Source organism: Adelges cooleyi, unplaced genomic scaffold (assembly GCF_023614345.1).
Source record: "Adelges cooleyi isolate 19-005CV unplaced genomic scaffold, UGA_ACOO_1.1 ACOO_flye_CR_arks_rails_tigmint_CR_PRNA_21, whole genome shotgun sequence".
NCBI lineage: Eukaryota > Metazoa > Arthropoda > Insecta > Hemiptera > Adelgidae > Adelges > Adelges cooleyi.
In genome coordinates this window covers 11,016,013-11,034,087 of record NW_026095871.1, presented here as the reverse complement: position 1 = coordinate 11,034,087, position 18,075 = coordinate 11,016,013, and the positions used below count along the sequence as shown (strand labels likewise).

General features: G+C 41.1%; 2 protein-coding genes across 13 annotated transcripts in view; both read right to left on the bottom strand.

Annotated features, from left to right (window-relative positions):
* Window positions 1–18,075, bottom strand: part of LOC126834734 (serine/threonine-protein kinase mTOR) — a 192,341-nt gene that overhangs the window by 71,705 nt on the left and 102,561 nt on the right. The gene's annotated exons all lie outside the window — the stretch shown is intronic.
* Window positions 1–18,075, bottom strand: part of LOC126834735 (ephrin type-B receptor 1-B) — a 102,969-nt gene that overhangs the window by 48,092 nt on the left and 36,802 nt on the right. For all 11 annotated transcript variants that reach the window (XM_050566879.1, XM_050566874.1, XM_050566873.1 and 8 more), the window contains one exon: window positions 9,319–9,441. In XM_050566879.1, the coding sequence (XP_050422836.1) occupies window positions 9,319–9,403 (85 nt within the window). In that variant the 5' untranslated portion in view covers window positions 9,404–9,441. The remainder of the gene's footprint in view (window positions 1–9,318; window positions 9,442–18,075) is intronic.

Here is an 18,075-nt window from a genome sequence, read left to right as displayed (position 1 = left end):
GGGCCGTCACCAAGAGTGCGTTTGCCAGAGTTAGTGCCGGAATAAATTTTTAAAAAAAATATATATCGTTTGGATTGTCGTTTTTTCTTCATTTTACTTTTGTCCTGTGATAACTTAATTTGTGTTTTAACGCTCTAACGTGTTCGCTTTCGGGAGACCCGTCGCGGCGTGGAAAATGCGATTAAATGCCAGCCACCGTTTTGTGTGTGTAGAATTGTTGAGAGTTTTCGTCTTTCAAAGCGGCCGCCTATGAAGACGTCAGGAAAATCTGACCGAAACGAATCGCGCCCATTTACTATACCACGAGCACCGGATAAACAATTATATTATTATATATTTTATTATTGTTGTTCTTCTACCGTATAGCACACGGTGCACGCCGACGGAATTCCACGGGCAATTATCATAGCGCTTAAATGTATATAATAATATTCAAGAAGCCCCCCCCCCTCCATTTACGTGACAGGTATAAAGATAACAATATCACACGGTTAACGAAATGAAATCCCGACAACGACCGGGGATCAAATTATCAGATAGTGTTGTGACAGTGTTGTAAGTTTTACATTTTGCCGTCCGTTCCACTCATTATACCCAAATACGATTTAAACGGTCCTTCGGGCCGGATAACGTCATCTCACCACCGTAACAGCTTTCCTATAGCGGAACGACCGGAGATATCTTCGGCTAGGTTTAATATCCAATAATTACTTGCCAGGTACACGCAGGTAGACCGCCACCATCGAATTTTTCTTTATAATGCACATTTTTCATTTATTTTCGTTTGTTCGGGTGGGACAACAGCAATACAAAAAAAAAAACCTATTTATTTGCCACATAAAACCCCGCTATTATTTTTACACATCGTTTTATTATTTCTCGCCGAGTGTATAATGAAAACAGCCCAACCCCCTCGCGGTCGTATCGATGGGTGCAATCTGTGCCCGTCCGATCAAACGGATAGGACAGGTGAAATCCGACTACTCCTCCTATGTATATATATATTTTTTTTTAATGCCTATATGTGGGCCGCAGTGCAAAAATTCCGAGACAGACACATTGTGGAACGTCGAACGCGGTTTAGAGCAATAATAATAGTAATAATAATACACACACACACAACTGATAAATAAAACACATTTTTAAATAATAATAACATGCGCGATTATAGGGGCGCACAAGCCAATTGAGATTTCACAATAAACGCAGGCTCGCGACTACGAAAGTGCGACGCCGGTTTCGCACACAATATGTTTAAAATAATAATTAATATAAAAGTATATTATTAATACACATATACAGGTTGCATGCGTGTGCAGGCAATAGATTTTTGTATTATTATTATTATCAACATAATAACGGCGTGCTCGCACGAGAAACGGCATATTTCCCTTGTAAGTCAATAATCTAAAAAGTTGTTCTCTCTCTCTCTGTCTGTCTATCTTCATACCGCGGCCGTTTAATAATAACATACTCACTCCCCGACAGGCCAATGTTCAATGATTGCACGGATATAATTTATATCCGTATTTTTTTACCACAAAATTCCCCTTGAACCGGTTCCCCTCTGCATAATAATAATATGTGCAAGCATCGAATCGCCCTGGTTTCGTTTTCGACCAGCTGGACTTCTGCGCATCACCATTACTTCCACACACACACACATACACTAAAACCGTCACTTTTGATTTAATCATCAACAAGTAACAACATCAACCGCGATAACAGTGTAATATAATTCATTCACACTCCCTCCGGCCAAAGCTAGGTTACGGTTTGGATTTTTTAATTTTTTATTTGAACTACTTTTCATAGAATCTCGTCCGCATAGAAGATCACTTGCGGCGTTCTATCATCATTTGTTTTTCATACAATGAATCCCGCAATAAAGTCGAATTCAGAAGAAAATAATAGAGAAACCTTATTATTCTTGGAAGCAAACAGAGGAGAGAAATATTAGCATCTAGGATCGTGTATGTAAGATAATCGCGACAGGGGTGTTTTGTGTAAGGAACCATGCCGTTTAGGGTAGAAGAGATTTTTTTTTGATACTGTAACGATATACATGGAAGTTGGTGTTGAACAGTGGAAGTAGCTGAAACTAGTTTGTTGAGAGATGGACGTGTGGAGTGACTAGGATAGACATAAATAATAGAAGTCTGTGTGTGTTAGTATGAAAAACGTGCAATGATATGAACCATACAGTGCAAAACCAGAGCATAATATAGTCTATAGGGAATTTGGATTTGTACAGCACAAAGTCGTCTGGCGCTCGTGTTTTACAGTTATGCCAACGCAAATAACTCCATACCCTTGTATATACTTTGAAAACCGCGTATCTGCCCATGATAATAATATGATCACGGTACGTACAATATATTCCATTTAAGTATGATAAAACACACACACACACACATATGCAACGGACACGTTATTAATCCTTGTCTGAGGAAACGCGGCGCGCCGTCCGCTTTACATACATGTATTTTCCTAACACACTTATTATAAACGTTATGTGGTCACGGTTCAGCCTCTAGGTAAATAACGCGTTTGTGTAAAAATATAATAAAATGTATGTATACTAATATACGATATACGTTTTAATTGCTCGCTTGTAACCGTGTCCGAGAGCAACGCGCTATTGAAAAAAAAAAATTAGTATCTATAAAGTTTATAAATAAAACTATTTTCAAAAAAAAAATAAATAAATAAGGTGACGGCGGCCAATTATTTAACTGAAAAACGATACTCTCGTTACTCTAGAGATGGTAATTAATTAAGTCTGGGGATCGCCAATTCACACACACACACGTGGGCTCACATCTTCACCCCACTCCCTCCCCTAAAAAAAAAAAAAAACACCATAGCCAAGTTATATATTAGTTTGCATTTTGATATATTTTTATTCGTTGTCATCGCGTCATTCCGGTGTACTGACATTTGTTACACGAGGCGATGCAGATGAGGGGAGGGGACGGGGAGGGGACCGTGGCGTTTTACAAATTACTCGAGCCGCTCGCCGAGTCATTGTTCTTGGCCCCCGATACTTAAGTATATTAGGTACGTGCTTCTCTCTATACACGCATATATACAGTATACACAGTATTCCAACACCCGTGCACTGCCGAAACCATAACTGTCGCGATGTGTGTCATGTCTCTCTCTTCTTCTATACCGAGGCCTCGCGCGCGCGTTAACAACTCCAGACGACGCTGCTTGCTTGTAAGTGTAATATTATTATATACACACACACACACACTGTCGTCTTGGTCGTTATTATTATTATTCTAACTAAAAGGGACGGGCTGAACACAACGGCGTGTGTGTGTGTGTCGGCCGCGGTGACTTGTCTTAATGAGGCTCAGCGTGTATGTGTATGTGCACTGTGTGTACTCTTAGTGTTGTGGATAAACAGGGGTGACGACGGCTAATTTGTGTTTACGGCGTGTGAAGAATCGTTGTTATTTCCAGGGACTTAATATAATAATAATATGAGACCACCACCTCCGTCACGTGCAGTGAGTGGTCGTGCTAGAATTAGGAATGTCGTTAAAGCCTGTACACACAACACGATGGTAGAGAGTCGTTTTTCAGCTTTCGGTACAAGAAAAATTATTTTTAAAAAAAAATTATCATAATCCAAAACACAACGTTTAAACAGCATCGGAATGCGTTACACTTGCTGTGAACACCAAACGACCACTCTTGTGTCTTCGATGGACGGAAAAATGCAAAAAATAAATTTATTATTCAAAAAAAGGTAATCCGCAGATTAAACCGGAAGGCGTAAACAATCTGTTTATTATTTCATCGCGGGGATTTTGCGTCCGCCGACCGTGAAATAATATAACATGTTGTTGTTATTATGAAAATGAATTATTTTATTATACTAACGCACAACACACAATAAGAAAAGTCGGCGGATTATAATGGTACAATATGCGGCACACGTCCTATTTAATAATTAATTTGTTTGGTAACTCGAATCGAACAAAAACAATATCGATGGATGAAAAACGGCGCGTTCTCTTGTGTGTCACAACCGGAATGCAAGTAGGTACATTGTGACTGTCTGTCACAAGAAGGGCTTGAAAACTTTCAACTAATTCCATAAAATGTGTAATCTCATCGTCGTGTTCACGCGGTATAGCCTAAGCACAAACATAATAATACAGTTGGTAATAATCTCTCTTGTAGGGTCTAGCTGTTGTTGTTGCTACAGGTTTAGTCTCGCTGCTGCTGTTGCTGCTACGGGTCCTTACGGCCAACGGTCCAAATACCGTAATTAACGCCCAGATTATGCCGCACATTCGCCGATTTAATTCTCTACGTGTAACGTTCGGATTGTTAGTACATATATATATGTATAATAATAATAATCTTGTCTTCCTCTCACACTCTCTCTCTCTCTCTGTATCTGTCTCCCGTGGGAACCGACACTGCCGGTAGGTAAAATACATACATAATATCCTACCGGTGCGCGGAATTAATTAGACTGTATTGTAACAACAGTAATAACAACGAGAACTCTATAAAAGAGGCTGGACAAGAGGTGCTTGTCGACGACATTGGTCACTATAATAATAATAGGTAACCGGAGTGCGCAATAAAAACCGTTTAGATTACCAGATCCGCGATTGTGAACGCTACAATTAACTGCACAGCGACTGAACCTCGGCCTACACTTATACAGATGAGCGTAAAACAAAATGATTGAGCTCCAAGTCGTTTAATCCGGTCACTTTTAGTGTCTAACTGGGACACAGTCTGTTATTAGATACGAGTGCTTAATCAGGTATGCGGAGTCGTGGTTGGGGTCATCCGGTGTTTGGGTAGTAAGTTTTGGTTGGCTTGTCCGTGTGCAAACAGTAAATCAATATATTCGAACCGCCTCCTGTTTTAACGGCCCCAAAAAAAAAACGTGACCTACGCTAAACGGTTATTAAATTTTTTCTATACACGTTTATATAGGCGAGCCGATCGAGTAAAGCCGTTTTCAATATCGTATTATAAATATATACTGTACAAATATTTACTCTAATCATAATGATTGATTATAAGATATCTGCACAAGAGAGCGGTCGTGCGGAGAAATAGAAAATAACATAGTTTGACGCTGCTAGAGGGTGTGCAATAACACTACTTTCGGGGATGAAAAAACATAATATAACCGGTGTGTACGTACCTACATTCTAGTCGTGATCGACCAATGCCCCGATGTGTATTATATACTCGGACGATCACTTTCGTTTATATATAATATATTATCGAATACTTATAATAGCTTACGCACCAAACTAGTATTAATAAATCACCGTCTATCACATTGTGTTGGATCGGCGGCAAGATATTGCACAACGCGCCCGTTTTGAAAGCGGTCCGTGTGCCACCGGTTAATAGATTTTCCTCCTTAGGGTTTTATTTGTATTTTTTTTTTTTTAACACATTACGCGTACAATTTAATACCTACGGTTGACAATGTTGACGGGTTTCGCAATGGCAAACGTGTTAAAAGTTCTATGCGAGAAAAGCGTACACGCATTTATATAGGCGAGCATCTAAGTGCGATGCGATGGCTGTACACAATCTCGCCTTGCCAAGTGTTAAAAAAAAAAAAAAATTACCGACAGGTATAAACACATAAAACAACTAACCTGCACGTAATAAATATTATATTATATCGAAGTATTGGAATTATTGTAAAACGTGTGACCGAAGAGAGAGTTGACGGGGACTGAGAATCGGTAAATTTGCAAATTTCGAAATGTCAACTCGTATAATATATACAACACACAGCAGACCCTAGGCGTTTGCGTAAGTTAAGCCACTTGGGCTGTAAACAACAGCCAGTTCTGTACAATATTATGCAGGCACGTTGGCGGAGAGCGTCATCGCCTCTCATCACAGCGGTCGTATCGATCCGACGGCCGCCGAGGCAATCACGGGACCGAGGGATATACTCACGTGCACACATACCCATAATATATATATATACCTTGGGGAGGCGGTAATGAGATTATGTTTCTTGCGAGAGCGCTGGCGGCGGGCCCTCGGCCAAAACCTGCAAGCTCACCGGCGTCACGCACGGCCAGAATTGAAGTGAAACACTCTTATCGAATCTCGGCCAAATTTGAAGAAGAGTAGAGTATTTTTTTTTGGGCGTTTTGGGTTGAAAACCGTCCGATCGAATGCCAACGCAAGACCGGCCGCAGCTGCTGAAAAAGAGATTCGAGAGCGGCGCAGCTCGGGTTTCGGCCGCACAACTGTTGTTTAATTTCATCATAATAATATTATGTTGCCCTAAATATACAACATACACAATATGTGGGGCAGATCTGGGTCCCGATCCGCATTTGTCTTACGACAACAATGCGCCGATATGTCCGCATCATGTTCCAGGCGGACTACCTAAGGCGCATTGTTCGCGGCCAAAGGTAAATACCTATACATACTTGTACCGCACCGCGGTCGGTTACACCAACAACCGAGACTTCAATGTAGGCGAACGTGGACGGGAAAAACTATTTCCAAAGAAACCATCCTTAACGGACAAGCGACCGGACGAAAACGAAAGTCCGCCCGTCGGCCCATAGTGTATATACTTGATATTCTCACGTCGAACCGTTTTGTTTTTTAAATATATATATGTATATACATTTTTTAATTGGACTCTCGTGGGAGTTCAGTCCGTGTGTCGCTATTATTTAGTTTCTATAATATACTCGTACATACATACACACATGGGCCCGCTCGTGTGTTCGGAATTAAAATAATAAAACAATAAGCGGATCGCCGAGAGAGTCGGACAAGAGTATGAATAAACAATGAAATGGAAGACACATCTCTCGCGGTCGCCACCATAAGGAGATACCGGAGCCGCCAAGTTCTCTTCTCTCGAACGAGCATATCATAATAAAATATGCAGGCGTAAAAAAATGAAAAACGTTTTTTTTTTTACTCCCACGGCTCCCCGTACGTTCAACGGCCCCTTTACTATACGTGAATTTATTATGAAATACACAAAGTAACGACGCGTTCTGACTTCTATTTTGTATATATTATACAACCACAATATCGGTGGCTCTTTTCTCGGCCCCGTTAAAAAAAAAAGCTCAAAAACCCAAAGTACCTCCCTATACACAACCATTAAAAAATCTGGGCTCGAGGGGAACTACTTCGTCCGTTTGAAATATTAACTTTGATTGTATACCCGGGTTGACTTCAGAGTTGTTACTTTTACTTAAGGTTTTGGATTTTTTACTATATTACTATAGAAGACTATGGTTGCTGTTAATTAATTTAAAACAATAATGTTTATGAAGTGCCCCTAATGTGGGGTTTCCCAAGAGTTGTCTGAGAGTTTCAAAATGTATAATAACATCACCTACAGCGCAATACACCCTTTATTTCCCAGCCGGTTCCGAGCGTGGCTATTTAAAGCAAACGCACGAGTACACATTTTGGGATATCGTATCCGACAATGTTCTCTATAATATATCCGGACCGTCGTGGATTTCCCAACTTTCAAACCGCAATAAAACTACAATGCACTCGACCAGATGGCGTAGTAAAATTTCATCGCTTTTTGGACCCCGAGGAGGATTTTTCAATAAACGACCAAACCTTTCTTGATCACGAGCAAAACAACCCTTGGAGAGTATTACATCCTGTATAATATAGCCGGATTATACATTTTATAGTGCCAATATAATAATATATTGTTACGACGTGTTAAACCTATTCCGATGCGTTCGACCGTACAACCGCGGTTTCGTTTATGATCAAATTTTATTTTTCATTATTTTTTTGTTAGTAAGCACCATCGGTTATTGGTCGACTCGGCTCTATAGTGTACGCGGTCAATATTGCCGATAATGATGAATACTATGGATTTTTTAGCGATAAAGTAAACGGTCGCTGTGCAAAAAAAACGGTTACCACGTGGAGCCGCCAAGTGCGCCTGGATTTAAAACTGGAGGCGACCGTATGTGCGCAAACACATAAATAAATGCACAACAGCATTGGCGGCGGTTAAGTACCCCGCGGGAGACGGTGTAAGTCGGGTTATGTGCCCGTGTGTACTTACTGTATTGACGAATAATCGGTGCGCGGCTTATAGGTTATTACTTATTATTATTATGGAAAACGAAGGCGAACGGAGCCAAGAGAGAGAGAGAGTGAGTTGGTGTAAGTACGGCGGGAGAAGCAAATAATATTATGTTAAAATATTGCCTTACGCCGGCTTGTGTGTGTGTGTGTGTGTTTGTCTTTAAACGACATCATAAAATGATACGGCGAGTGAAGAGAGAACGTCACGCTCGTTTATATAGACCTATTCGAAGGCGGTGGTATGATATTATAAGATGAAAAAAAAAAAATATATATATATACATATCCATCGGAACACGATAGTGTAAGTACAACGGGGCCGTGTGGTTATAGTGCGGTTCGGAAGGCCCCGGGGAGTCTCCGGGCATGTTGATTTAAGAATGCGCCTCGCACGAATCCGCACCGCTTTCCTACCGCGATGATTGGCCCGTGCTTGTGTGTGTGTATATGTAAAGATATAGACAGAGACGGAGACCTAGCCGAGGGAGAGAAGCCGCGATGGAAATAATGGTATAATGAAAGATTAATATTATTACCCCGGACCGAACACGCTGTAGAGCGTGTGTGTTTTAAAAAAATATAAATAAATAAAAACGCAATTCGAAGAACGACGGGCGATTCTCAAAAGACTCTTGATCTTGTCGTCGTTGCTTTTGTGTACACACTGTATACACAATTATGTTGTGCACGGGTTGTTCAAAGCAATAATCTATCACGCACGCCGCAATGGAAGTCGTGTCTCAGCTTCCGGAAAAACGTTTTAGAAGAAGTCCATAATGGCCGTGCGTCGCGCAAAACACATTGTATTTTCTTTTGATTTGTTTGAGAAACCGAAGACCGCGACAAGTTGGCGGCGTTATATTTTTTTTACATACATGTGAATCGATTCGGGTACGTTTTCTCATAGTATACACACACACGAGGTGCCTAATAATTTATATTAGTACTCCGCAGCCGTCGAGCGGTGTTTTCACGTGACGTTTTAACGACCGGATATGTCTTTTTATTATTATTGTTTTTCTTTTCCTACACGTGAAATACACGCGTCTGTTGCTCTTGTTTATGTCAACTTAACCTACACATAACGGGGCGGGTGGGCGCCCCAGACCCCGAAAATCGGGCGTTTTGTTGCCACCATTAAAAAACGATAACCAACCGTTATAAGGATTCGAGGATCAATATTAATAACAACATAAGTGCACTACTCACCGTGTTCGGATCGTCCGGGACCGAAGGCTGCGACGGCCAGCAGCAGGAAAGCCGCCGCCAAACGGTGCGTGAGCTTGTGGAGCATGACAGCGCCCGCTACCTCCTCATAGTTAAACGTTATTTCTGTGGACAGACAAAACAAATAAAATGAAATAAGTCAGACTTACAAACGCCATTATAATATATTATATTATAATCTTAACGATTACACACGTATGTATATATATATATACATATTATAATATATAAGTCTCGACGACGACTACGCTGACAAGTATACCGGGCACACATTATTAACGGCTGCTACAGTGGCCGGCCCGTAGATATTTCTGATTGTACTACCATACTGTATAGTATACGCGCCTTTGATTGCGTCCCCTATTTTCTTATTTTCCCTCCAACCGCCACCACCATCACCTTGGTCATTGTGTTCTAGGCGAGCAGCAACGCTTTTTATCTCGACCGGCCAATCTCTCTCTCTCTCTCTCTCTCTCGCGACTGTCCGACGGTTTACCAATTAGTGTCCTTCCGCCAGAGTCAACGTTGACGTTTGAACTTATTTTTGCTTCCACTACAGGTTAAACTACTCTACATATAAACCGAGAGATACGATTGTCCAATAAATGCCGTTTACCCGAGCATTACATGCAAAACGGGTCGTCATCCGAGCCGCATCGCCATTATATTTTATAAACACACACAACAAACGCAGTATTATCACCTATAGCAGCGCCATTGAGATATCTCGCCGATCGAAACGGAGCACACGGCAAACTTTACCAACCGCAAAAAGGGTTTTACCATAGACGATGCGCACATAGCTTTTGTTTAAGACTATGTTCGGCTAAGCACTTTTATTGTAATTGCAAAAACCTAAACGAGTTCGTTCTGGATAACGTTAATTCCGCAAGCGTCGCGAGTATTATTACATACTGCGATAACAACAACGCAGCTATATAATAATAACACATAACAACAATAATATAATATACTCCTCCGCGTTTTTTTTTTCGTTCCGAGAATCGTCGTGGAAAAAAAACCAGACGGACGTTGTTTTTTGCAATTTTTTCAATATACTTTTTTTGCCTTGGGAATAAAAAATAGTGTCACCGACGCATACCTCTGTCCGGCAAACCCCTTAACTTCTCTCTCTTCCTACCTACACTCCTCGTCCGGCATATTCGCGTCGTTGCGGCCTCGCAATGCGACCCGGAGACGAGCCACAGGTTGTCGTCGGCGGCACGTTATCCGCTTATAAGGCACACACACACACACACATACAAGCTGTACAATGCGACTAAAATAATAATAACAAACTCATTACAGACCGTACTCGCGGTAGACGTGGTGGCCGGTGTGTGATTTATGGGTCGGCGTCGACCGACCGTGGTATAGTCTATCTATCCGAGAGCGGTCACAGAGAGGAGCTTGTATATATGTTGTGTGAGTGGTGTAAAAGACATCGTGGCGGCGCGTGGAAAGCGTATTATTATAAGCTACAGGGTCAACCGAGTTCACCGGAGCACGAGGCTTGGAGTACTCGCACTTGACAAAGTGTGCGTATGTGCAAGTAAAAAAGGTACGGGTTTTCTATATACATTGGACTGGTAATATATATATATATGTATGTATTATTTATTTTATCGGTAGACGACGATCTCGCGCACACCTCTTTCGCTCTCTTCCTGGCGCTCGCTCACTTTTATAATAATAATTAACAATTATTAAGTAATAATAATATTTTTTTCTCCGATACACGTGTATATCGCACTGGACTACAGAGCACGTTGTCGACGGCCGGATCTGTTCGTCCGGGCGAAAACAATATCACTTATTTCGGGTCGGTTTGCTCGATATAATAGTACAAAACGGCAAAGGGCGGAATTAGATAGCGTGGGTCGTCTCGTCGGGATCGCTCTTTATATTGTTACATTTATTCCTGTAATGGTCGTGCGGGAAAAGCCAGAGACGGGCGAGGACGGTAGCCGGCGATGACCGAGAGAGAAAAACTCGTTCTGTCGCAGTGGTGTACTCTTGTACACTACCGACCACCTCGCCGCACTGCGCACTGTTCTTTTGTGTACTTAAGTGTTGTTCGCTTATTGAAGAGCTACACGGCGGAGGACGCACATCGATTCGGCGGGACGTGACACTATCCCCGAAGGCTGTTTAAACTTAAACATGGAAAGTGAAAATAATACAATCGATCGACGACCGTCTTTCTTCGTAAAGTGTCCAAGAAAAAAAAAACCAAAGCCTAAACATGATGTGTTTTCGTATTTGTTTAACTACATCCCGGACGTTTGAAGAAATCGCATCAAGTTTAACCGATGCTCGATCGTTCACAATGATGATGTATAAAAAAAAACCATTTGACATTTTAATGGTTGTTTCAAGAATAATTCGAATTGGAAAAAAAAAAAATGACAAAAACAAGGACGTTCGAAATTACTTTTTGTAATATTTTTTTATACGGTCGTAACCGGCCCGGGACTGTATTATTGAAAACAAATTGCTTTCTTTCAGGGGTATTTTTTTTTTTTTTTGCAATTGCATTTTTTATGTACTCTGTATACTACTATGAACCGCAAACCGAGAAAACGTCACTACAATGAAACGCGCGACGTTTTTTCTTACATAACCCGACGCGACGGCCTTGGGGGTGGCATATTTCCGTGTGTGGGATTATTTAGTAAACAAATACAAGAAATGTCCTCACAAAAAACAAACATATTCTCTCAGTTTGTTTCGTGTTATTTCTTTTGGGCCTAATATAAAGGAAAGTAATTGTCTTCGTAAGAAGAAAGCAGCGTAATTGCACACCCACCGGAGGAGGAGACGACAAACAGACTACTATACTAGTATAGTCGATGCGTCCTTCGGGTAACGCCATTGTTTGTGATAGCAACGTTCGCATGTGAAACGAAATAAACTTAACTAACAGCTATAAAACGTAGAATTCGGCTGATGAAATCGCTGCTGCGATCACTCACGGTGTTTTAGAGTCTTGGGAGTACACGAAATTCGAAAATGAGATGTTATCTTTAATTAAAACGGAAGAAAAAACTAAACAAAATAAAAATAATAAAAAAACCGTTACCATATAGGTTTCGTAAACTGTCTGGACAATTAAAAAAAAAAAGCTTGCGATATCCTCCCCCCCCCCCAAAAAAAAGTCAAAATTATCTTCTGCGACTTATTGTACAATAAGTACAAGTACACCAAACTCTTATTCGCCTGCGACGACAACGATTCTATACCATTGTGTGTGTGTATGTGCCCGCAGACTATAAGAAAACAGATAGCTCACTCGGCCGAAAACAAAGAAAATTGTTTTAATTAGAACTGATTAAGGACTCGTGAAGATGTCAGTGTAGTCGCATGAATTAGTATAAATTATCGTGCAGATATTTTTACAATATTATTGTACAAACTCCTTATCCTAAATCATACGGTTTAAATGATAACCGACTATAACGATCTGATCTGATCTGTGATATTATTATTATTATGAAATTTTATGCTTGAATCTGCGGTCACGCCGATTTCATTTTGACGTTATGGTTTCTGTTTTCATGTAGTCTGTGGTGTGTGTGTGTGCAACCAACAAAGATAGGTCCGAAAGAATCCGATAATTAAAAAAACAAAAAGCCATTATCGCGTGTCTCGCGGTTTGTGGACTAGCGCAAATGGACCTTCTCAATAATGCTCGGCGCGAAGGACTACTCCTCGGCGTAGTGTATATATCTGTGGAATGCTCGCAAGTGAAATCACTATATTATTATTATATTCTTACTCGTTATATTATATAGTGTACGTATATACGGCGACGGTGATAATAATAATAATAATGATGATAATGATAATAATAAAGAAGCGAACGATGTGTCGGCCAAATAGGGGAGGGAGAGAACCGGTTTGTCTGGCCGACGTCGCCACAACAGCAGCAGCAGCAGCAGCAAAGAGTGCACATGAAGTCTGAAGAGCACACATACAGACCAACAGAGAATACAAACACACGAGGCGGCAGCGGATCGAACCAGCGGCCACCGGACAAAGCCCCCTCGGAGCAAATGACTGAGCTGGACGCGTGGAAGGGCGACCGGGCGGACCGGTTAATCAATTTCTGGAACGAATATATATGTGTGTACCTACTCACCGAAAGTGTGTGTGATCAATTATCGTTATGTCATACACTGGCTCCTGTGATCCATTAAAAAAATATATATATATATATCCTTAAGTCTATCCAATACACGTTTATACGCGGTTAAGTTGATAAAAAAACCAAAAAAAAAAACGAGAATCATTATTGAAAAAAAACCTTCTGGTTTTTATTTCACCACGCTTCTTGTTTGTTTTTTTTTTTACTTTTTTTGCCGTTAATGGGCAATTAAGCGATTAAGACGTCGTGAATTTGTGTCGGGGTATACAGCAGCTACCCGGTCCGGTAGCCAATTGTGAACAGCCCGGAGAGGTCGTGCTTCACGGAATTGGTCGCTTTGGAGAAAACAAATTCCTAACCGACATTATAATATAATATATTATAGAGGTACATGACAATATAGTATTACGATTACAACAACGGTATTGGCGCATCGAGCGACTGATAGTCAAAAGATTATTTATGTCAGAAAAAAAAATACCGCAAATTGTAGTAGGTAGAATAAATTATGGTTTTCTCGAAAATCACTTGAGCTCGGGAAGACGGGAATTACACATTTTTGCAATAATTCACGTTAAAAGAGATACATTAGGTCATTAGCCGGAGTGCAAATTTAAAATTTGACTAGAAAACAACGGTGTAACGGTCACATTTAGCCGCCCGAAACAGACACGACACAACGCTAATATGTTCAATTACACCGACTGGAGTACAAAATATTTTATAAGGTGTAACTGGCGGCAAAGGTGGCGTCTCCGACTTGTACTTTTCAAGACAAATGTTCAAATCCATACACGATTCTGGTGATTTTTTTTACATGACGATTTCCCGGTATTGTCCGATTCGTTTGGAAGTAAGAAATCTTAAGAGGACCGGGGCGGCGAAAGGGGGAGACAAATTATAGTGGAAACGTGTTGTTGTTTCACCGGCGTCCCGCGCGTGTCAATTAGACGAGAGGTCGGCGGACAAGACAAATTTCGACTTTGGGATTAAATCACGGTGAGCCCCGCCGAAGAGATGTAGGGGGGGGGGCGCGAAAAGCCGACAGCCCGATCAATCAACTACCGCTCGTACCCGAGGGCGAGGGGTGGCCCGCGCTTGTTATCGTCCCGTGTGTTGCCCGTACCTATCCCTTATAAGCTCCCGAGTGTGTATATCTATATTAGCCGCCGCCAGGCTCTCAGACACGGCGTACATACATACAAGTCTCGTCACGTACATCAAATACGAGCCGTGTATAGAGAAAATCTCGCGTGTAACGCGACAAAAATAGTAACAAGTAAAAAAAAAATAATAAAAAATGCGATTAATTCCAATCAAACCGGCTGCTGGAAAATGTCCACAAGCTGCCGTTGAAAAATCGCTGCCGGTCTAGCGTTAATAAGTATGTACAAGGTTTCCAAAAAAAAACAAAACAAAAATAAATGAAAATGTTTATCTTCCGGCGGTTTTGTTTTCGACAATCTCGTTTTATTACAAATGACTTACAAACATTGCACGCGCGTCCCGCTCGCTCCATCGGTTTATTTTTCATCTCATTTCCGTCCTACACACACAAATATTTTATATATAGGATTTTCTCGTTTATTACAACGGCAGCTCAAACCCTTATGGATATATGTACACGCATTACGGGTCCGTACGCGCAGTGTTCTTAACAAATCGTTTCGATTAAGGTATATATTTTATCCGCATAGGCCATACACAAACGCCGGTTCCTATCCTACAAAACACATATATATTACATACATTCACCAATTTGATTTCTTTTTTTTTTTTTTTTTACTTTTCCCCTCTGTTACGCCCCCTCCCTCATTAATCCGTTACACGTCGTCGGGTTCTTTTTATTTAAACCCCTTTATTTTTTATTTTACCCCGAGTAAGCGTTTATTTTCTATATTTTCTAATACCTGTTTTATCTCATCCTCCGCTTATACTCTACCTCTACCACCACCCCTTTTTTTCCTTTCTTCGATATGATATAATATAATATAATATATATATATATATATCATTAGTAAATTTCAATATTCATTCACTTTGAACCGTCGTACCTTACCGCCCCTCTGCCCACAACACAGCGGCGGCGGCAGAAGCCGGTGGCGGTTTCTTTTTTGAGAGTTCCATACACGCACGGTTGAATACAATCGAGAGAACTACATAGTATAATATAATAAAATACCTATATACTGGTCCAACGACTCCTTTTCGGTCCGTTGCCTTTTAACGATTGCGATAATATGGTACACACACACATGTACACAAGCACGGAGGCGATAGTTCATTATCTTTACTACGATCGGGCCTCAATTGTTTTTTTTTTTGAACGAGCTCATACACTCATTATATATGTACATCGACGAGACAGACGTCTCGGCCGTATAGCCTCACACTGCACACGAGACGCACTGCGCCATTAACACACACGGTGCAGCAAATAAGAAAAAATATATGTATTTGACGAAAACCGAGAAAACGATCTTTTAAAATTCAAAACCCATTATTCGGCGCGCCCTTCATTACCATACTCGCAAGTAAAAGAAAAACGTGTTATTATTATTATTATAATTCATACGGCGACTTATAATATAGCGGGTAGGTATATATATACGGACGGGCGGAACTACCAATTACTGCCACGACGGACGTTTCGAGTATTTTGCCAATTCATCAATCAATTCATAAGTATAGGTATATTATTATTATTTTCGACTCTTGTCCAGTTTTTATCTAACGCCACCGTACAATATTGTAATATTATTATTAAGGTCTACCGGTCGTTGTTTTCTGGGAATGCACACACACACACACACACAGAGTGATTTATGTAAAAAGAGAGTACAAAAAAACTATGTACATATGGTATAAGAGTACGGGTTGCTGCCCAGCCGGATGGTTATTAATCGTCTAGTGTCGAACGGTGGGGTTTCCCCATCAGTCAACTTCTTCCAATATATATACGCGTGTACTTGTGGCTCCTCCGCCTTATCTACCGGGCGCACCGCTTCTGCCACCGAACGGTCGCTGACGGGGGCTCCCGCGTTTAATTTTCGACCGTTCGGTTTTTGTTCATTACCCGCGAGCCCATTAAGTATAGTAGTTACACACACACACGCGATCAGTATACATACGGTCGACGGTGTACACGTTGTAATAGTTTTGTTTAAGAGCGTACGCGACCACCGGGTCGACGTGGATAAGAAAACGAGAAAATAACAATAAGCGCGGCGCGGAAAACGATAAATTACTTTGTGGATCGTCCTACGCGCGACGACAACGGATCTCGACGACGACCATAGGAGCAGGAGCAGAGGAGAAGGAGATATAGGTGGTCGTATACTTGGGTACCAAATGCGACTACTTCTTCTTGGTTAAGCACAACAAATGGTCTTTTGTGTTTTAAGGCCGTGTGTGCGTGCAAGTGACTTTTTCTTAACCGGGTCCTGGGGAGAAACGATTATAATTGGTTTATCGGGTCGAAAAACACATTTGAGCTGTCAACGTCGAGTTCGTTAACTCCGGTAATTTTCACGTTATGTAAACCTCATATTATTTTATCTCGGTTAATTAACTAATATAATTCGTCTACTTGGGCACTATACGATTTTGGTTCGATGTGCACACGCTGTGTATACTTTAACCGGCGGGTACAATATTTAAATATTGTACAAACCCCCCCCCCCGTTCGATTACAAAAACGATTATAACGTTGATCAAATACGAATTTGTGTAAATAAGCTCGACCTATATTTGCGCATATTGTTTTGTTTCGACGAATCGCAGTAATTAACATGCGTTTAAAAAAACTCATATGAACACATCCCGCAACGCGTGGATTAATTATTCACAAACGGACAAAAGTTTTTTTTTCTTAATAATAAACGTACATATATATATATTTTTTTTTTTTGTTAAATTTTCTTTTCTCGTTTGACAACGGTCGTTTTTGGCTGATAAATCGAATGCCGCTACCACCGAGGCCTGCCTTCGCAGCTCCTTCGGGCGAAACACACAGAAGATTGAACAACAATACACACAACAACTCGAGCGCGCGACCGGGCGTATGTGTGTTTTTCAAAAGTTTTTCTCTCCCTTTTTGGCCCCTAGGTCGTTTTCCTTTACCCCCACCCCCGACTGCCGTTTTTACTCGCCTACCGCCTCCGACAATTTATTTTCGTTTGCCCGATTTCACCCTTAGGCGTTTTCCCTATAAAAACCCGCTGCCGCATACGGTAAGAGTGGTACACGCGAACATGTAAAAAAAGAAAAATCGCTTTTGGACAATCCCTTTGTATGCACGCCTTCGACCATGTAAGGGGGGGGGGGGGTACCTCCGCAGGCGCATAAAGTAATACATAATTGGACGCAGCCACAGAAAAATAAACACGGCAAATAGTTCTACAGACAAACCCTTACCTTTGTCTCAACAATACTATATGTCACGTTGGATGACCGGCTAAGTCGCGGAAGAACAAACGTCCCCTCCACTCCCCCACCAAGTAACTAAAACAAACATTATCATTTCTAATAACATTTGTCGACAAACGCACACACTCGCCAGCTGCTGGAAACACGCATCTTTTTTATGTTGA